Consider the following 21,781-nt stretch of genomic DNA (forward strand, 5'->3'; position numbering starts at 1 on the left):
ATGACTGCGTAGTCTCCAGCCAGTGGCAACGCGCTTCCATTGGGCGGTCGCCACGTGCCGCGGTACTGGCTTTGTGATATGCGTTTATGTGCTCTGAAACTGGGCTGTGCCTTTTGACCAATGTCTGAAAATCCCAGGCCCAGCCGGGGTTAAGAGCTAGCTGTCGGGCGTAAGTCGTATTTCGTTCGATTCTTTAGAGACCAGCTAATTTTAGTGCGGTTACATACTTGCATAGCAATATGAGTTCACAACATATGCTTTTGTCAAAGGTAAAATAAGCGCCTTGAATTACCGACGCGCACGACGCGCTACTTGACAAGTGCCATGTTACAATGCCCGTTCAAAGTACGTGATCACCATTACTCTTGTTCGCATGAGATGTGGGATATTGAGCATATCTTTGCACCGGGTACCTCAATTGCCAAGCCTATCCAACTGCCCATGGCCATCTGCAGCTCGGCCATCACTATTCAAATTCTCCCAAAATTACTTGAATATGCATGCCTCGTACCCGATGTACCAATGTGATGTACCAATACACCGTACCTCGCAGTGAAGCTTGCATCGTACCAGATCTAAAAGAGTTTTAAAGAGTTTTCATCAAGACCTCATCGATGAGAATATTACGCGCAGTCCGTCTGTCATAACATATCCCAGAGGTGAGTGAGCTGAAGGCTGGACGTTTTCCGAGCATATGCATCCAAACGAATCAATCAACCTACTGGCCACCGAGTACATGGTCAGCGACTCCCGCTCCGAGCAAGCTCGAATTGGTGAACCAATTTGGCGTTGGCGCCATGTTTCCAACGGCACCGGAGACGGGTGGACGTCTGGTGAGCGCCGAGCTGACGGGGTGACGCTCGCCAAGGCCGCGGCAGCGGGAGGCCGCCGCCGGGCCGCCGCGCCCGCTCGGGCTCCGACCGCGTCGCAGGCCCGGGGCACGCGGCCGCGCCGCCACCGGGCGCGGCACCGTCAGCTACATCTCGGTGTCCTCGTCGCCCCACTCGGCCGCCTTGTTGTCGAAGCCGTGCTTCTCGGCCGACTCAGCTGCCGCCTTGGCCTCGGCCGCCTCCCCTGCCGCAGCCGGACGGCAGGTCAGGGTCGGATGGCACACACCGCACCGCACACACCGCACCGCACACACCGCGGCACACGGATGGCACACACCGCGGCTCCACATGCTCGTCTGGCGGCGGTGACACCGCTCCCAGTTAACGCCACATCATCAGTCGGAATGCAGTAGGGACTCGGCTCAAGGCACTGATTGCTATGCTCCGGAATATATATATATATATATATATATATATATATATACACTTTACACAAACACGAGTAAGAAGAAAAGATAATCCGGAACAGCGTAATTCACTCTGCGAAATCGGCCACAAACACGAGACGATACTGCACCTGGAAAATTTCATCAGGTGAAATTCAGATGAGTCAGAACGAGATGACGATTCCGCGGAGGACACAGGCTGCCCAGCAGCCGTTTGTCGGCGACCAGTGAGCACGTGAAAGAATGGCCAGCCCACCCACCTGGTGTCCGCCACGTCCGGCGACGCCTCGCCATCCTCCTCCTCATCAAGCAGAGGCTCCCGGTCCTCCGCCGCGATCAGCGCACTGGAAGCGGCCGCCACGTGACACCAGCGACCCACGGAGCGGTTCGGACGCCTCCAGCACAGTGCCCCGGACCGGACGCACATACCGAAACATTCGCTGACACTGCCAGCGTCCACGACATAACAAAAGCACAGATACCTCGATGGCAGCCTGAAAGACACACAGAGCTCACCTGTTTACCTGTCGATGAGCGCATGGGTTTTACACTATGCGATACGCTTCGCACATCGCTGCTACGATAAGTACATTCACGATATGTACGCATGTATGTACAGGTGCTACATATATGCTGATACGATATGAACACTCATGATATGTACACATGCGACATGTAGACATGTATGATATGCAACCGTAATATGCAGGTGTGTGAAACTTTCTGTAAGCGTGCGGTGCGGATGATGAACCGACTTGAGCTGGCAATGCACTGCATATGGTCTGCACTGCTCCAGGCGCACTGAATATGCAAATAATGTCTCTGTTGATATATAGCCCCCCCCCCTCCCTCTGAGCCGTTTTTCATCTGCCTGACGACAAGCAGGGGAGAAAATATTGGCATTGAAGCCGTGTTCAGGACACTGGCTGATCAACAGTACAGCATCGCCTGATGCCGACACGATCACAGGGTACTGCTGGCGGACGTCACGGATCATCGGGACAGGTGCCGGCCGGGGGCGCCCTCTGCAGTGCCGGCGACATCGGGGCGTGGCCGACCCCGTCCGTATCTCAGCCCGGTCCCGCGCGCCGCTCGATAGCCCCGATACGGCCGGTGACCACCGCCGATACGGCCGCTGGCCACCGCGGCCCGCTCCATCCCAGGTCAGCGGGGCGGGTGGCGAGCACGGGCCTCTCCGCACTCACCACCGACCCTCCGAATGGCCGCTGCACTGGACACCCCACCGAACTCCCTCCAGCCCGCATTCCAATAGCCAACCCCACAGCCGCAGCCACCCCACTCGACCTTTCAGATACGCCACCAAACTCTTCGGCACTCCCGAACTCTCAACACTCCCGAACTCTTCGGCAGAGCTGCCGTCACACTGACACTCTCGAGACGAATGACTGTTGGCATGAGCACCACCGGGGCCGTTCCCTCTCTCCCAGCCGTGTGGGACCAGTGGAGTAGTGCTGGAGGGCGGCGCTCCGGCGGTCAGCGCGCTCCGACCGGCGCGCGCTGCTGCACGGCGACTGACCGTTTGGAGCAGGCCTCGAAGCGACGCCGCTCGCCGGGCGTCATGTTGAGCGAGCCGCCATGGGCCGCGTCGTGCACCAGGATCACGATGGCCGCCATCATCGTGGCTGCGCGGACAGAGGGACCCGCGTACAACGGTGGCACCGAGACGCCGGCGGCGGCCCGACTGACCGACCCGCCCCCGTCCCGACCCGCGCTCCAGTGCTGGCAATGCGGGCCGCCAGCTCAGGCGCTGAGCGAGGCGCCTCTCGTCTAATCAACTGCTGGAAGGCCGCGCGTTTGACTGTGTCCCGCCTGGACAGCGCGCGCTGGAGCGCAGGTGCGGGGCGGGGCGACGAGCCCGGACAGATGCCGGGACGTACAAACCCCGCAGACCACCGGGACGCACACAGCCCAAGCAGACCCCGCCCGGGACGAACACAGGCCCGGGTCGGCTTACGTTGGCGACACCGCTCCTCGATCTGCTGTTTGAGTTTCCGGCTGCCGTTCAGGTAGCCGTCGTGCTTAATGTCGTCCATGACCCAGATGACGATACTAGCCACCATGCAGACTGCGCCCGCAGGCCAGCAGCGTCAGGTCACGGGTCAAACAGACGCTGGCGCACCACGCACCCCGCCCCACCCCCAGCGAGGGCGATACACCGACGCAGGGGAACCGCGTCCAGCCGCGCCGAATCAGGCCGGTGTCGAATACACTAACGACGTCTTAAGAAAGAACAGCAAGACTGTCGGCAGCGCACTGATTCAAAATGTGCTGGCAGTCAGCAGCGATGATTGATGCCGATAATGAATGGAAACCACTATCACTCAGCCTCGCGACGAATACAAATACAAATACAAGCACGACATTTAAGCTGGCGGAGGGGTGGTGCATTAGCATACAGCCCTATGCGATGGTTCGAGCACGAAATCCCCCTCCCCTCGCCGCCGCCGCCGACCACCCGGCCGCTACTCACCGCAGAGACACGCGAGGAAGAACACCTCCAAGACAAGGTAGCCACTGTGGTCCACGATCGTGCCACCCAGCATGTTGACCAGTGCAAGGCCCAGGTTCTGCACCGACTGCATACTGCCGCACCACACAGACACAGTTAGTCAGACGCGGTGATAGCGAGGAGCAAAACAGCGCGGGCACGCCCACTTAGCCGACCGTATACCCACGCTAAGGCTCTGGGGGCATGGTGCCTGCCGTTTAGGGTGAAGAGGCGTGCTTTGATGGAAACGGCCGAAGCTCTGCTACGTTATCAATGACAGTCTAGCTTCATATGACGGGTGGCTGTCGGCGACCTGGCTTATGACGGCTGGTGTCCGGTCTGGGTCAGGCCACCGCGGTCCAGCCCAGCCCCGGCCTGGGCCAGCCAGCCCTGGACCAGCCCCGGACCGGGTTAGCCCGCTGCGGTCCAGCCCCGGTCTGGGTCACCCAGCTCCAGACCAGCCCCGGACCGGGTCAGCCCGCCGCGGTCCAGCTCCGGCCTGGGTCACCCAGCTCCGGACCAGCCCTGGACCGGGTCAGCCCGCCGCGGTCCAGCCCCGGCCTGGGCCAGCCAGCTCCGGACCAGCCCTGGACCAGCCCCGGACCGGGTCAGCCCACTGCGGTCCGGCCCCAGCCTGGGTCAGCCAGCCCTGGACCAGCCCCGGACCGGGTCAGCCCGCCGCGGTCCAGCCCCGGCCTGGACCAGCCAGCCCTAGACCAGCCCCGGACCGGGTCAGCCCGCCGCGGTCCAGCTCCGGCCTGGGCCAGCCAGCTCCGGGTCAGCCCGCCGCGGTCCAGCCCCGGCCTGGGTCACCCAGCTCCGGACCAGCCCTGGATCGGGTCAGCCCGCCGCGGTCCAGCTCCGGCCTGGGCCAGCCAGCCGCGGTCCAGCCCCCGACCAGCTGCGCTACTCACATGCCGTAGGCGGTGCCGCACTGCCGCTCCGGGATAACCAGCGCCACCATTGGCCAGAGAGCGGAGGCCAGCATGGAGAAGGCGATGCCCAGGATCGACTGCCGGGCACCGGCCGGGGTCAGCCGGGTCGGCTGTGACGTCACCGGGCGGCACAGCACGCCGCCGGACGCACCCTCTCATCACCGACTCGTCCGCCGCCCGCGTACTGGGCAACAGCGCACGACACTGCCAGCCCCGCCCGGCTTCTCCGCCAGCAACAATCAGACAACATGCATCGATCAATAAGCGTGGGCGGATTAACGACCCATCGCTGCGGCGCGTCCGGAGCGTTAAGCCTCGGCGCGCGGTTTTCAGCGGGCCGACTCACCATGGCCACCCAGGGGTTGATGAAGCTGAAGGCCATCAGCGCGTGACAGCCGATCGTCATCAACACCGAGACCATCACCCAAAGGATGTTCCTGCCGGCGAAGTCGATGGACAGCCCGATGAAGGGCGATGCCACCAGCGAGATGATGTAGATGATTCCCGTGCAGGAGTTGGCCTCGGCCGGTGTCATCTCGAACTTGCGGATGAAGAACACCCTGAGGGGGGTCAGCCAGACCAGCGTCAGGGGTCAGGGGTCAGGGACCAGAGATCAGAGGTCATTTGTCAGAGGTCTGGGGCCAGGGATTATATGTCACGGGCCAAGACACAGGGGTCAAGACACAGGGGTCAAGGGGCCAGAGGTCGGGGGTGAGATGTCATGGGTCAGAGGTTAGGGGTCATGAGTTAGAGGTCAGAGTTCCTGGGTCAGAGTTCCTGGGTCAGAGGTCATCAGAGGTCACGGGTCATCGGTCAGGGACTAAGGGTCAGGGGTCGATGTGAGGCGGCTCGCCACGACAAGCGAAAGTGCGTGTCACTCAGGGCTGCGTCAGTTCGGTCAAAAAACTTCTCTGCCACTAAGAAATTTAACTTTTTCGGACTAAAACGCTTTTGAACGTTTGTAACTGGCCATGCTGAAAGCAGAATGATTAGGTTGTACTTGAACAAGGTGCATTGTATACTTCAGTCCGCTTTTCTGCACACAACAGCTTACACAACAGCTTACTTATGTAACGGCAGCTCGCTTAAGTTTTGTTAATACCTTATCTAGGCGTGGTTGAGGAGGTGGATACCCAGGATTTTCATGATTGAGGAAGATCAGTAGTAGAAATATAACGTTTAATTTAACGCAGATGCTTCCCTCTTAGTATAATCACGAGGAAAACGAGGTCAAATGATCCTCAACTTAAATATTTTCACGTTTATTGCAAAAGTAATGAGACAAGTGATAACATTAAGCATACAACTTAGACAATACTGTAAAAAAACAACACAGAAACGGTAAAACAGGCAACCAAATTAACCAAATTCCAAGAGCTTTCGCCACAGGTCGCATGACTTACTGTCCAAACGATACGAAGGGGAAGATGGCTGCGTAATAGAAGACGCAGATGGCGGTGAGCATCCAGAAGCTGACGGGGAAATCCTTGACGTCGGTGATGTGTACCTCCTCGCCCGTTTTGCCCTCGTCCCGGCGCAAGATCACCTGAGCCCGCTTGTCCAGGAACCACATGATGACGGCCAGCACCAGCGACAGGATGGTGGCCAAGCCGGCTGCGCAGCGCACCACAGAGCCAGGGTCAGCCAGCACAGCAGGGGCGGCATGCTGTCTCAGTACACGGGGGTCACCAGCGGCCGGTGTCAGCCAGCACAGAGGGGGCGGCACGCTGTCTTCAGTACACCCGGTAGCGCCTGCCACGCCGCCGGCTTCGACTCACACTACGACAAACTGCCGGAGGGGACCACAGCCATGTTCAGGTACGAAAGCCTGGTTCGCAATTGGGATTTTCTCAAAGCTAAGCTCAATGCAACGCTGCCATTAATCTGTTAAGCCCGTGCTCAGGTCTCGCCAACACCTGCCGCTCGTCGGGCGTATTTCGTCCCTCACCGATCATCAGTGTGACGCCGGTGGCCTTATAGCCCGAGTAGGATTCGGAGACGGCGTCGTAGAGCGGCTTCATGACGTTGAAGTTGACGGTGGAACCGGCGCGCGCCACCGACAGTGACAGGCCCAGCACCATGTTCAGCTCCTTGCCCTTGTACCACTGCACGGAGTACGTGTTGACGGCCACGCATAAGCTCTCACCGCCGATGCTGCGGTGCACGGGGGAGGGGGGGGGGGGGCGGTCAGCAGATGACTCACTGGGACCAGAACACGACCCACCGGGGCCAATACAGACTCACTGGGATCAGGACACGACTTACCGGGGCCAATACAGACTCACTGGGATCAGGGCACGACTCACCGGAACCAATACAGACTCACTGGGATCAGGACACGACTCACCGGGACCAATACAGACTCACTGGGATCAGGACACGACTCACCGGGACCAATACAGACCCACTGGGATCAGGACACGACTCACCGGGACCAATACAGACTCACTGGGATCAGGACACGACTCACCGGGACCAAAAACGACTCACATGCACCAGCCAGAAGACGATTCATCTAATCCAGAGCATGTCCTGGCTTCCGGGCAAAAGCTCTTCAGGCAAAGGTTCGTAGGGCGGTTGTTGTCGGCGAACAGTTCGCATGCTCACGAGTTCGTCAGAAAAAGGTTCGTCTATGGCAAAGGTATGTACATCTCGGAAAGTTCGTCCATAAAAGTTTATCCGCGGCAAAAGTTCGTGTAGGACAGATGTTCGTCTTGGACGAAAATTTCTACACAGGGACAAAAGTTCATTTGGCAGAACTTCCTCTCATCGGACACGGGTTCGTCAAGTTAAAGTTCCTAACGCAGATGTTCGTGAGGACAAAAACTCGCATCTCCGAATTTTGTATCCGGCAAAACATGGAACAGATGTTTGGAGAAAAGTTGGCAGGGCGGTAGTTTGTCGTGGAACAGTTCGCGTGACCAAAAGTTCATTAGAGAACATTCCGCTTCGTCTGGAGGAATTCGTGGAATTACATTGCGGAGTTTGGACTGGAGCGAAGAATCGTGTTCGCTCGTTATCTAGGGACATCTATTTCGGTTTGAGTATATACCACCAGATTCCAGCTAAAGACATATCCAAGCCCAGCTTCGACAGCTGATTTTATCAATATGGGGCAATTCTTCATCCCATTTCAGACATCACTTCCTGTATTCGTTCCCGTCAATAATTCCAGTGATATATTCTTACTTTCAGAATTGGAATCGACTCAGTTATATCTACCATCAAACCCATTGGCAAAATGGGTTCTGAATACTATTTCTGCACAAACTTTGAGTCCTGTAGCATGCAACAAAGCTTTAGCTTTAATTAGGCGCATTTACTAAATCTGACCCCATCAAACACGCATGCGTTTTTTGTCATGAATTCAATTTGGCCTAGATGTACTTTTGACTTAAACGAACTTGAACACGACAAACATTTGTTCTCGACGCACTTTTGCCATAAACGAACCTCTGCACGATGAGCTTTCGCACTCCTATTTGCACTGATAAATTCTGTTGTTTTAAGGTTTCAAGACCACTTTTGTTCTTGACATATCTGCACTGATATTTTATCGCTTCGGTCCGTCACTGACAGGCCGAGGCGATAGACTGTGCACGCCGCATCTGCGTACAAGGACGTTTGGGTTCAAGATGCGCTCAACTTCAATGCGGCGTTGTGCCGAGAGGCGTCTGTCTCCACAGATCACCAGCTCACCCGAACACGAAGCGGCCGACCACCATGAGCCAGAACAGGTCCAGGATGCCTCCGGAGGCGAAGATCACCTGGCCAACGCACACGAAGCCGGCGAATATGATGGCGCCCAGCCGGATGCCGAACACCCTGCGGCAGGCCGACAAACCATGTGCGTGCACGTATAGACACGGAGGCGACGCGGAGGCGGCGGCGGCGCCTCCAGACCACGTGGCGTAACGGGGGCCGCACCTGCAAACACTGCAAAGGATTAAGAAAGCGGTGCGACACGCGGTCTATCAATCACCAAGCTTATATGGGCACCAGAAGCAGGCACGGATGTGAATTGACTTCACAAATGCGATCAAACTGCTGTTCAGACAGGCCGGTTGGTTGGGCAGTGCCTCCGTGGCCTCAGGCCAAATATTAAAGAGGGCGTCCCGCAGTTATAGAAGGTTTTGAACTAAAATAGCCATACTGAAGAACTTTCCGTGATGTTCGAAGTCCTGGCCTTCTGAAGACCCAAGCCCATTTAGTTTCTGAGCTATGCGTCCGCGAAAATGGGAAAAGGTACGTCGGGGAAAGCATTTCAATCACCGGTATTCGTGACGTCATAATAATGTCATTCAAATCCTGCACTTACATAAGCCATGCGGCGATCAAGACCCAAAAAATAATAATAATGACAATTGTCGAGGTGTTCATATCTGGCGTTCGTGAGCATGATTTCCAGATATAACGGCAGTCAGTTGGCTCTCAATCAATGTTGTGCAAGGTACGATGCCGTAACCAAACCATGACGCTTTGTGGAGCATACTTCCTAAGCACAGAACTGACCTGTCTAGAGCAGCATTTTCCACTTAAAATCATACCAAAAGTTACAAGTGACCTTGTCTCATCATATCTAATGCTTGCTTCAATATCTTCAGATGTGAAACATTGCCTTCAATGGCCAGCCGCTGTCGGCCCGCTACCCTCCAGCCGCTTCTTACAAGGACCGCGCAATTCTGATACATTTGAACCCACTGAGGGGGCGGATGCCATTACAAGGTGCAGTCAGCGCGACCTCGCTCCGGTTCGATGGTGATTCTGCGGTCAGAGGGCTCGCGTGAACTAGGTTAATAAGGAAATCGTGCGAAATATTTGTCGGGTGCCATAGCGAATGTGCCGTCTGCACAGCTAACCACAGCCAGCCTTTTATAATGAACGCCCGAAGTTTCTGATCGCTGGACACTTTACCCGAAGGTACATCCGTGTCACCGACCGAACGACAAAAAAGTGGCAACGCAATGTGGACTTAGATCAGATAAGCTCAGGTTTCAACTTTCGGCGGATTAGTCGCGGCGCCAGCGCAAGCTACACTTCACGGTCAGCTTTGGGTCAGTGGCCGATGAGCTCCGGCCATACCAGCGGCTCACTGACAACTTTGAAACTAACCCAAATACCTAGCTTACATGACGCCGCAACTTGAAATGTACCGTCAATTATACGTAAGCGCAATGGCGATCCATGCCTCACGCAGCATTTGGATCCACAACCGCCCCTCGCCCGCCCTTCAGCTGTGAACTCCGTTAGCGTTCCTGATTGGTTGTGTGAACTCCATTGGCGTCCCTGATTGGTTGTCATTTCACACGACGACGGGGCTGACGCGTTTGGCGTCCTAAACTCTATGCTTGATCGCATGATCACTTTGATTCTGCTCCCTTCGAATACACTGAAGGGGGGCAGGCGATTAAATGATGCACTCACGTGATCACCTTCCGAATGGGCGGTACATTCGACGTAATGGGGCTCATGTAAACTTGGTAAAAGACAATACCTCAATTCACATAGACTTCCCGCAGCTCAAGACAACTCTCACTTTGTCATTGAAAAGTGAGAAAAAGTGCGAATAGTGATGTCCCTGCGTGCTTTTGAGTTTGGACAGGAAGGACGCACGGAACAGCGGGATAGAAAAATGCAACGTCCGTCGTGATGAAAAAAAATTGTATTCTGCAGTTCCAAAATTAGTGAACAACTCCTGCACTGCAAGGAGTCCTGTTTCCACTGTTTGCATGACCACAGCTCGCTTACTTATTGCGCTGTTCACGGCTGTTTTCAGTACGATTGGTATCTGAACCACCAGTGAGGAAACTGTGTATTGTCCGTGCATATGTAATGGGAACTATTCGTAAATTGCAATAGTACTGAGTATTGAATGGCCATTTATTAATTCAATGATTATCAATTAGTGGAATTACTATTAATCAATTAGATTACTGCTATATACCATCTATGCATGCCTTGTGTTATTATATGTCTAGCCACTATATGTGTCATTCCATGTCTATGCCACTATGTGTTATTCTATGTCTAAGCTATGCCACTTTATATACTTAGTCACGTGACCACTTCCAACCGGATCGAAAAGTGTCGCGTAAATAACTACGTCAGGTACAAAATCGCACGTCTTGCGCCACTCTGGAGCAAATATGCTTTACCCAGATGCACATAAGTAAAAACACGGGGCGGGGATTGCCACCAAAGGAAGAATGCAAGGGCCCCAGGGGTGATAGCAATAAAATCGAGATGGTCTGGGTCCAGAAAGACGACCGTTCAGGCGGTGCCAACACGTAGGCAATTATTAGAGCGTGATGCTATCCCACGCACCAAACAGAAAATATCTGTCATGGTAGCCTAAAACAGGGGCAGCGTTTCACTGTCATGTCACTGTTCACGTACGAGAGAGATGCTGAGATATAAGCAAGAAAGGCATTCAGCTCCCCGCTTTTCGGCAGTATGAGTTCAGAGTTGTTTCACGTCTCATTTCAAGAACGTGAAAATCTTGGCTTGGCGGAGGCCAGGCGCGCAGCGGCGCCCGGTCGAGGAACACGCCACGACATTTTGGTGGGCATTTAAGTCACATTTCAACATTTTGTGGTGTCGTTCAACCATCATGTACCCAATCGATAGGTTTGAAGATACTGAAATAAACATCAAATATCATGCAATAAACTCATTTATGATATTATCGGTTTACTTTTGAGCGGAAAGGACTATTCCAGCCAACCAAATTTGTTTCTCTTGTTTTGCTAATATGCTCCTCAATACGTCTTTGTTTGATCGCGGCATGGAACGTTTGTATGATGGAGAGATACTGCCAAACTAGCCATGCGAAACTGCCACCCACCTGCAGTACTTCAAAGCCGTCGGGAGATGGCACCACGGGCTGGCGGTGTTTGCTTAGCCAAATGTCATTATGTGCTGATGTTTTGTCCCTTTCTCGTGCCATCCTTCCACATCTATTCGTGAGTTTCTTACGCACCTTGCTCAGCACTGTCTGAGAGCTAACTGACATCCACTTAATGAGGAAATCACGGTCACGAAAGCCAGACCTTCAGTCCAGTTCACAGCCCCGCCCTGCGTGAACCGCAAATGGCTATTTCAGCTCAAAATCCAATTCAAGTATGTACCGCTCCACTTAACACGCTCTCCGGTGCGGGGTTCAATTCGACCCTCCTCCCCCTCCCCCCCCCCCCCCATTCCAACGCAGATTTTCTTACGAATGATTCTAAACGGCGCGGCGTACCCGCACCAGATTTTGATAGCTGTAGACAATTAAATAATGGATCTTTTGGCACAAAAGTATAAATGCAGCTTGTAAGGTCCCTGACCCACGTCAGGTCAGTTACGCCATGGATTCACCGTGGACAATTTCTACAGAATTGTTTGATCTGATACAATAGCGGAGTGTAACACGAAGCCATATGTCTTTACCACTGCTTACTAGACAACATAAACAATTTAATTAAGAATTCCACTGACCAGGGTCAGGATCACGATTAGACCAGCATCAAAAGCAACACGTTTTTTGTCGCAAAGCTTGCTGTATGGGGTAGTTTCTGCTGCTCGTTTCGAACTTAATAAGACCAGGAACCTATATTATACATTTTGCATGGACTTCTTAGAAGTCGGAAGAGGTCACTGACCTGAAACGACCCGGGTAAACATTTTGTTTTTCACAGTATACCCCTGAGCGCAATCCTTGACGCTAATTCAAATGCAAAAATCAAAGCAACCCCAAGACGTCTCTACCTCTGTATGTTTTGAGATCTCAGGAGGTCAAACTGACCCCCTACCCGAGCGAGGGGTATTCCACCGGCCACCCGAGCGCGTGTTAAGTGCGGAGCCCGGCACGTTGCCACGTGGTTCGCAAACAACGGAGCAGTTCACAGCAACCCCGTTCCCCCATCACCAATGTCAATGCTTCTAAGGAAGCCCACGTGTTAAAGCTTACCTATCCATGAGAAATCCACCGACCGTCGAGAGCACTACGTGTTAGAGCTTACCTATCGATGAGAAATCCGCCGACCATGGAGAGCACTACGTGTTAGAGCTTACCTATCGATGAGAAATCCGCCGACCATGGAGAGCACCACGTTGGGCCAGGAGTACCAGGCATACAGGTTGGAGTACTGTGACGTGTTGACGCCCATGTCGCGCTTCAGGTCATCCTGCAGCGCACCCGGACCGTCGTAGCAGAAATACGACCCTGCCGAGGCGGCCGGGTCAGCCAGACCGTGCAGGGGAAGGGGGATGGGGGAGCGCAGACAGCATCCCAGAATATCAGTGGGCCATCGTTTGCGCTCTTTTTACGAAAGCCTTAGATGGAACCGCGCAGGACTGAAGACCAAGCAAGCAAAATACCAAACAAATGAAGAACGGAACTGATGGCCAGCTTCAAACCGTGCCTATCGCTATCCGTGGCTGACCTTGGGTGCTAATCTGCATGTGGTGGGCTTTAGAAGATATCATCCGGTCTGAATGAATATGTGTAGTTAAAGCACTTTCTATATGAAGCTAGCATAAGTTTGTACAGGAGTTCTCATGACACAAAAAGCATCACAACAGACCACACCTATAAACTGATATTAAGCAAGTTCCTGCAATAAAAGCCACCCATGTGACATGATTTGATCCAACAGACATGAGAATGTCAGATGGCAACTGGCCAAAAAGGACTAACCATTGCCCCAGGCAGCATGACTGTGTGGCACATAAACTCATCACAGCTGTCAGGTAAAAATGCTGGAGACAAAATGAAAAAGCCTCATTTAGCAATGCTCTGAATTCAAGCCACCCACATAAATAGATAGGAAGGTGTAAGTCACATGGCAGCATTAACTTTCTCTTTTTGCATTCTAACACCAGCCTCCTTTAACACATGTTGGGTTCTGCAATAGACACGTACCATGTTTTTTTCACAACATAACTTACCTTGCTTCTATGTGCTGAGGCATGTGCTTCAGTCCATTGGACATTGGATAACAGCCTGACTGGCATGCATCATTCATCCTAATATGTCATATACCCAAAACCATATTATGCATTATGATAAGCATGCTATCCTCACCGAAAGAGATGAAGCAGATGATAGGCAACACGACGAAACGGTGGACGTTACGGTGCGGGTCGCAGCAGAGCGAGCCGCCGCAGCCGGTCAGCTCCACGTCCCGCTCTGGCTCCCCATCCCTGGGTGCCGGACGGACCTGCACCTCGCCCTCATCTGACATCCTCCTGTAGAAGGAGGGCTGGTGATGCAGAGCAGATCTGCACCTTACCACTCTCTGACATTCTCCTAAAGAGGGAGGCTAAAGGCTATAGAGACGGTCTGCAACACCTCCCTTCTTCTGATATACACCTTGACCCTGTTGCTCAACATCCTGTAGTAGATGATCATCAGGCATGAGCTTCCATGATCAGATATGCATTAGACACATCACATCACATCACAGAGTGGGGGCAGCTGCAGGGGACATGGGTGACTTGCCTGCCCTAGTTGATAAAACACACTGAATGTGAAATTTCTAAAATCTGGAGAAAATGGGGCCAAATTGGTGCCATTCCTGGCTCTGTTATTTTATCTTATCTTATCTTAATTTCTCTCTACATTTGTTCCTCTGCCTTCAATCTGCGGCAAGGGCATCAGAGAGATATCTTGTCATCCAGCCACAAAGTACAGTGTGAGACTGCAAAAATGCCAGGTTTTGATACCTAGCCTGCACAAGCCAGACATTTCATGCCAGCTCAGGTGTGCACCTGGCTTTTTCAAAGTACAAAAAATAAAAGGCCATTGTGATATAGAAAACACAGTAGAAAATGGGCAAAACTGAAAATTTAAATCACTGCACCATCAACAACACAGTGATCTAACATTAATTCCTTAATTTAATAAAAGCACAATATGAGAGCATGCACACGAGATGGACTTCAGCCACAGCAGGAACAGATTATGACATTTTGCTGCAACCACGAGTAGATTGATGGAATAAGCTGCCCCTGAAACTAGCAATATGAGCCCCCTAATTAATACTTTTTGCATTGACAGGTGCTTCATAAAAAGGAAGATAGCTTTTTGATGTTTCAGGTACTTCAGGCATGCATATTCTGAAAATGCTTTTCAAGCAAAATGTTTTGGAAATTCAATAAAATTTGGCCCAGCCTGAGTTCAGCACATGAAAGCAAGGCTTATGTTTACACATGCATGCAGGACACTGTAAGCATTCAGTGGCAGATAAATTTGTTGCTGATTGGCATCTGACACACAGCCACTGGAACCAGGGACCACTGGAGTCAGGAAGCTAAGGTCGAGCATTTCACAATAAAGGGATCAACTCATTTTATCTCTCAATCTTTAGGTCTGCCATTATTCAACCCTAGCCTACAACCTACGTTGCCAGCAGCTGACACCCCAGCGGGCCGGCACAATCACCGCAGGTCGGGCACTCCGGCAGTCTTTGGCGGGTCGTAGAGATTTCCTTATCTTATCCGACGATCTTCGCCACTTATCCTATCTGTGCACGTGCCCCGGGAAACCGACCAGGCCAGTCACTACTGTTCGCAGTCGCCCATGCCCAGACGCCTTGCAACCGACAAGGCCAAGGCCCTAAAACAGAGACGAGGCTACTGGTACAGGGCAAAAGAACACTAACGTTACGCCCAACACCAGACGGAGGGAGTCAGGGTGGAATCAGGAGTAGATCTGGCAATTGAATAGTGACGTCATCATGAGAACGCCTGGGGACATTTATGATGGAGATGTCACGCTCTGGGTTTTCAACAGTCATTATAAACCCTTTAAGCCATCGTCTCAATGAAATTAATCTTGAAATGTGTTTATTTTACGTCTCCTTACCATATCCGGGATTAAAACAGATGGAGTTTGATATATATTCCAACACCAGCCTGCATCGCTGCGTCTTGTTTGTTATCAAATAATATTAACATTTGTTCAATTTTTCAGACCACAAGCCTTATTATGGCAGCCTGTTTTACCTTAGCGATGTAGCTAAGAAAAGCATGTGTGGGTTGACAGGCCGATGAAAGGGAAATGTTAGAGTTACCAGCCAATGAAGTGTCATTGTTGTTAATTGCTGACGTAAAGCGATCGGTTCCTGGTCTGGTAGTGAAGTATGCCTGAGAAACAGATGACATGAATGATTGTCATCCGCATTGCGACTTAAGACGTCTAAACCTGCATGATCATTGACCAGTGCAGACTGCGAGACACGATCCGAAAGGTATCTCGTCGTCACGCCACGTATGCAAAGCAATCTCAAACCAGTTCACAAGGCTGCGTACTTTGTCCGCTTCTTTACATTCATCAAAATAAAGACTACAAAATCATGAAAATGGGGCCTCAAAACCAAGTTTTGGTATAGGTTTTGCCCTCCAAGCCTACGTTCCCTGGCATCACGGTTCTCTCTGAGGGAAAGTGGCGCAGCAATTTCAATAGCAGCGGGCTCCGTTTGCAAACGCTGAGTAGCGTGGGCTCGTGTCAGTTGCGCAGGACATTTTGGAGTTTCCACTGATACCTAATCATGATCAAATTGAGCTCAGAAGCGAAGGACAGACTTAGCATAGTTCTCAACATCGGGAAGACTATTTTCCACTGGGGGTTTGTCCCAACGGTTCTTTATCTAGGTGGGTTCGTCCTTTTCCGTCTGGGTTCGTACGCGTGGCCTATACGGAAGGTAGTTGTATGGTTCAGAATTGATAACAGGCCATATCAAGCCATCCCAAGATCAGTGTTTTGAAATTATAGAGTTTGGTAAAAATATGACATTTCTATCGGTGGTATTGGGCTCGCTATTTAGGCCTCTTCCTAATATCATCTCCCATTCATGAATAGATTGAAGGTATTTTGTTTCAGTATATGGTCTTGAGGGCTTGATGAAGACATTTTGATTTCTGTGGCACCTCTGCTTGAGGGATTTTTGACATGCTGCCTAAATTTATGGTCTGAATTTTTGTTAGTTTTTATGCTGGGTGGTCCACTGTCTCCTCTGGCTACTCTATTGAGCATATAATTATAAAAAGTTAAGTGTTTAACCCCCCCCCCCTTAAATGTGCTAAAAATGAGAAACAAAGAAAAGATAAGTTTCTTGTCATGAGAGGAATTTATAAGAATCTGACAAAAAGATATTGTTTTCTTAATTTTGCCATGTTTTAAAACCAGATGTGAGTGCAGCATAGCATGGTCTAGAATCTACCCCTGCCCTCTCCCTCCATTGTGACACTTCTGTTATGGTCCATCAAAACCCTCCTTCCCTCTATGTTTTAGGTAATTTATTGACAGCTCTTATGTATCATGTGTTCTATGCTTGTTTGTTTTCAGCAAATCTAATCTACAGCCAGCCTGCAAAAAGTCAATCCCTGTGCCAGATGTGGGGGTACCATTGGTGTACTGAACCTTTCACCCACATGCTTCAAACTCAGTCTGGGTCTAATGATAGGAAATTCTCATTGTTTCTGCTTGGAAAATATATTTTGGGTATTTTAGACAAAAAATGACCTTAACCACATCATTTTTGGGTAAAATTTTGGCTCTCATTGTGCTGAAATTGCTGGTGACTATGCATGGAGTTCTGTGTGCTTAGATTTAGGTATTTATGCATTAAAATGCATCTGTGGTGCTGCTGATATGTGGGACATGTTGAGTGTAATATGTATTTTTGCACTCCAGATGTTCAACATCATATAGGTTTATGATGTGCCTTTCAGCTTTGTTTTCAGTTTTGTGCAAGGGTCATTTTTGGCATCCCAGCATTGTAGTATGTCCTTTAAAGAAAGGTATACATTCTAAATAATTTGCTTTTAAAGTGGCCCTGACTGGTGTGGACAGCACAGCCAGAGCATGTGATGGAGATACTTCATGATGGATCAGATGGGTTGAAACACTGAAGTGTTGTGCTGTATGGTGTTCTGGTTTCTCATGAGTAAACAACAAAATAATTTGTGTGGGGTTTTGTGGGACACAAAGCACACACCTCCCATTACCAGACCAGTGCTTTGAGTGGAGGTCCACTATAACTGCCTGATAGTACCATCTGGCCAGTCCTCAAAAAAAATCTATCTACTGCACTGGACACCCATTTAGAAGGTGTGCTGAACCTCATGCTCACAGGTACCAATGGACCCAGGCCAAGTCAAATTGTGCTGAATTTTCAAATTATATGTTGTGAAAATGTTTTTGGATGTTTCATACTAAGTTTGCCTATAATTACCTTAACATAATAATTCCTTGGCACATCAGCTCCCTATGCACTGAAATTGGCAGTGATATACTGAATTTTTTGCCCTCATTTATGGCATGTATTCCCTGAAATGGTTGCTGGAAGTCACCTCTGTGGGACAAGCTCTTTGTAATGTGTATTTTTGGCATTGCAGTCCACTAGGAGGTGTTCTGCATGGGAGGGAAGGATCTTTTTGCTGTGAAGACTGATGGGCATATGATGTGAAGAAAACAATCCCCGATGGGCATTGTGTAGTGGCTAATGCCCCTGCATTAACCACTGCATGTCTGGGAAATCAGACGTGCTGGGTTTCCCTGCAGAGCCCACCCTTCCAGCCAGGGCGAGAGGCAGGCAACGCCACATAGCCTCGGCAGCTGAAGCTGAGTGTGTTGTAAAACCCCAGTGGCACATATGTGTACAAGTCCTGGCTCATTGGCAAACTGGTGATTGTAAATGACAACAATTTGTACTGCTGGCTTGTAACATGAAAACAGGAAAATTGTATTTCCTTATTTTTGGTGGGAACAGTATTGCTGATGTAGTAATCATGTACATGCAAAAAGGAAGGAATGGAGATGACAATGCAAGGCTTGGAAGGTCATGTTGAGAGCCAAATCATGCCCTTCTTGGTGCCCTTGTCCACTGAAATTTTGCAGTCAAGCCAAGAAAAAAGCAGTTGGTAACCAGCAGGAAACTAAAGCTTTTACCATGTGTCTGTTCCAGGCTTCAAGAAAGGAGCTGACCCAGGAATGCCTGAAATCACACCATTGAGGTATTTTCATCACTTTATTATTATTTGCATTTGTCTGTTGCCAGAATGGACACCAGTTAAAATGTCTGAAAATGTGACGTTTTTAGAATAAGGGGATAGATGGATGTTCTGCAGTATGCCAGTTGTGATCATTGTTGCACAACAATGAAGTTATTCCCAACAGGTGAAGGGGCTCTGCCAAGCATGCAAACTTTCACCTTGTAGGAAAGCTAACCTATCAATGAATTTCATATGGAGTTCATGATAGGTCATATTGGCTGTGAAATTGGGGTTCTGAAGTAGGAATATCGAACCGAAACGCGGCCGTTGATGGGTGGAGTCCAACGAACACGGCGGATGGGGTCCATCATTTACGATCCCCTCCGGGCGGTCTCTCCTTTTCACGGGATGAAAGCCTGGCAGATCCAACCCCCTGATATCCCGAAATATAATCCCGCGAGAGCCGAGCGGAAAGCGGGATCACTTGGCTCGCTGTAACCACATCAAATTGGTGGTATTGAATACCGATCCACCCAAATCTCATTGGCCAAACCACCTCAGTGGAGTAGAATGGATGGATTTAGGCCTCTTGTATCTTAAGGACTGCGTTCTGTGATATTAGAGCGTTGGTATTGCAATGTCTTTAACATCCTGAATCATCTACCTATGATAACGCAACTTAGCGTGGTAAAATTCGTTGATGCCCTCCTCTGCTTTCTTTATCTGCAGGACTGCGTGCTATAGCGATGGGCGACTGTATCCAAATCCCGTAGCATGTTTCAGCGTGCATCAGTGATACCGTATCGGTCGACGTGACCTGCGAGGTGTCAAATCATGTGTAGGGTCGAGCATTGTGTGTATCAACTGTACCCAGTTATCTCTAGAGCCAGGCTGGGCGCAATAGTGAAACAATTCACGGTGGTTGGCGCTTTTTGCAAGCATGGGTTAATGTAACCTGAGATCAAACCAGGTCTTGAAAGGTAGAACGTAAGTGCTGCAGGTTACTTTGCTTGGTGCGTTTGAGTGAGCTTTACCCTGCTGACCAGGCCATTGCATTATCTGCAGTCGTCTCTTGTACATTGATGAGAAGCAGCAAATCAGTGCGGGAATGTTCTTAAGAACTCACCTGACAGACGCACTAAATCATACGTGTGGTCGCGAAACGTGACCTGTATAACCTCGCCAAAGGCGTCACCACTCGTGATGCTCAGTGAAAGACATAATCTGCAGACGTTTGCAAAAGTTAAGTGTAGAATATTCAGTTGCTTAAAGGAGCTAAAGGTCGTGATGCGTCCAGACTTTGAGAAATTTCTGTGAAAACCGTGTTAGGCTGGCTCTGGTTGGTAACACCCTCCTGGTTATGCTGCAATCATCTGCGTCGCACAGATCTAACAAGGCGCATCGTGTACCCACTTGTGCAGACCTGCGCTTGGCTGACCTCCACGCCTTTCTTCCAGCTTACTGTGGCAGTGAGACAGTACGCTCCCGGCGGACCCCGCCTCCGCCGCCGCCGCCGCGCGTGAGGGGTCCCCCGGGCTTCCGCGGGCCTTCAGGACAGAGGACCGGCGCACCGCTCCCTCCGGCCACCGCTGGCTCCGAAGCAGTGATGTCCTCGCTGTGGTGTTACGTCGCGCCATGTGTCATCTCCTATCGTGAACCGTCAATAAAATCCGTATGAATGTGAAGGCTGGCGTACGCGGCATGGATCGGTCGTTGCGGCGTGCGGGCAACGGTTGTTATCGGCGACCGGCGTGTTCTGCCACCGGCATTGTCTTGACACGTCATCTGCAGTCGTGCTCTTGGCCGACGGCACAGACTACGCGCTACGTGTGTGGGTGTAGTGAGTGTAGTGGCCTTCCAACAATACTGGCCAAACATCGAGGAATGTAGTTTTTGCTTACTTTTGAATTCACATTGCTGCCGTGGGAACAGAAGGCGCGTGGGTTTAAGGCCTGGACCAGAGTTTTTGCCCCGATCCACGACCTTTCGGAACTTGAAATCTGGCAAATCGATTCATCTCATGGCTAAATCAGACTGGTATTCAGGCTCAAAGACAGTGGACCCGGATTTTAATCCGGGCTGGAGTCTAAGTGAATATAAGTCAGGGTCCAGAGCTGTGCTTAGATTTTAGGATGCTCGGGCGAGGGCTCACGGCCAACACGAATCAAAGTAAAACTCGAGGCACATGCTATGTAAGAGACGGATTTGTTAATGGAGTGTGGGATGGGATAGGTCACCAGGGGTGCAGCCAAAGGGAGTGCCCTCCCCCCCCCCTCAGGGTTGCATTTTTTCGCTGTGCATGACTGGGCAGAAAGTTAAAATTCGGCGATCCGTCTCAACGAGCTCGTACCACCCCCCATCCCCAACATTAAAGCTATTTGGTTTTAAGATTGCGTCATTAGCATTGGCTACCTGCCCCCGTCCCGCATTTAAAGAAATGTTCCACGTTCATATGGGGTTTTGAACTGAGGTAGCCGTCTTAAAGACCTTTCGGTGCAATGCACAGCCCTGCACTTCTTAATACTTAAGCCCCTCTATTCTCTGGGCTACGCGCCAGTGCAAATGATAGTATTTCGAAGAGAGCATTTCAAAGTCACTTCGGTATTCATGACGTCATGATGACGTGATTCAAATTTTGTCACTCCATGAACCATGCGACGATCAAGACTAAGAAAAAGTAATTGTTGAGGCGTTTATATATCGCGCTCGTGAACACGATTTCCAGACACAAAGGCTGTCAATCGGCTCTCAGTCAATGCTGTGCAAGGTACGGCGACACAATGAAACCATGACGCGTTAATGAACATATTTAATCAACAGATAATTGTGCTGTCTAGAGCAGTCTTTCCCTTTTAACAAGGGCACCAATAGTTATAAGTGAGCTTGCTTCAATATATTCAATTATGACACATTCCGTTGTAGAAAATCTCTCGCTGAGTCACTCTAGACGACCGACTATGGGGTGGATTTGGCCGGGTATTGCCAGGTCATGTTGGATCAGTGCGGTTTCGTTTGGTCAGATATGAGTAACTTCAGCTATTTGAGAGAGGCAGTTAAGTTACGTTATAATTAGCACGGGCC

General features: G+C 50.9%; 1 protein-coding gene and 1 long non-coding RNA gene across 4 annotated transcripts; one reads left to right on the forward strand and one right to left on the reverse strand.

Moving 5' to 3' along the window:
• Positions 1–537: 537 nt before the first annotated feature.
• On the reverse strand, positions 538–15,336 carry LOC119096686 (major facilitator superfamily domain-containing protein 1). 3 transcript variants are annotated; one of them, XM_037219579.1, is made up of 12 exons: positions 15,107–15,336; positions 13,788–13,951; positions 12,776–12,926; positions 8,420–8,545; positions 6,669–6,874; positions 6,124–6,334; positions 5,067–5,280; positions 4,700–4,797; positions 3,768–3,880; positions 2,814–2,919; positions 1,537–1,620; positions 973–1,074 (listed from the first exon to the last, which is right to left on the reverse strand). In XM_037219579.1, the coding sequence occupies exons 2-12, from the start codon at positions 13,945–13,947 to the stop codon at positions 1,044–1,046; spliced, it is 1,500 nt and encodes a 499-aa protein (XP_037075474.1). In that variant the 5' UTR covers positions 13,948–13,951; positions 15,107–15,336; the 3' UTR covers positions 973–1,043. The 3 variants fall into 3 exon arrangements, with proteins under 3 accessions (XP_037075475.1, XP_037075474.1, XP_037075476.1); XM_037219580.1 differs by lacking the exons at positions 1,537–1,620; positions 2,814–2,919 and adding an exon at positions 3,252–3,362 and having other exon boundaries at positions 538–1,074; XM_037219581.1 differs by lacking the exons at positions 12,776–12,926; positions 13,788–13,951; positions 15,107–15,336 and adding an exon at positions 12,724–12,752.
• An 859-nt stretch (positions 15,337–16,195) lies between these two features.
• On the forward strand, positions 16,196–20,385 carry LOC119096940 (uncharacterized). The gene is made up of 3 exons (XR_005094102.1): positions 16,196–16,357; positions 18,673–18,721; positions 20,158–20,385. It is a non-coding gene; the product is annotated as an uncharacterized LOC119096940 (long non-coding RNA).
• The last annotated feature ends 1,396 nt before the right edge of the window (positions 20,386–21,781 follow it).

Source organism: Pollicipes pollicipes, unplaced genomic scaffold, assembly GCF_011947565.3.
Source record: "Pollicipes pollicipes isolate AB1234 unplaced genomic scaffold, Ppol_2.1 Scaffold_4295;HRSCAF=5057_pilon_pilon_pilon, whole genome shotgun sequence".
NCBI lineage: Eukaryota > Metazoa > Arthropoda > Thecostraca > Pollicipedomorpha > Pollicipedidae > Pollicipes > Pollicipes pollicipes.

Coding starts and splice junctions, on each gene's coding strand:
- LOC119096686 (XM_037219579.1), bottom strand. CDS start 13,947: ATGTCAGATGAGGGCGAGGTGCAGGTCCGTCCGGCACCCAGGGATGGG. Junction 5,281..6,123: donor CCCTTCGTATCGTTTGGACA/GTAAGTCATGCG, acceptor GACCCCCCTCAG/GGTGTTCTTCATCCGCAAGT. Junction 1,621..2,813: donor TTCGAGGCCTGCTCCAAACG/GTCAGTCGCCGT, acceptor GGCCGCTTCCAG/TGCGCTGATCGCGGCGGAGG.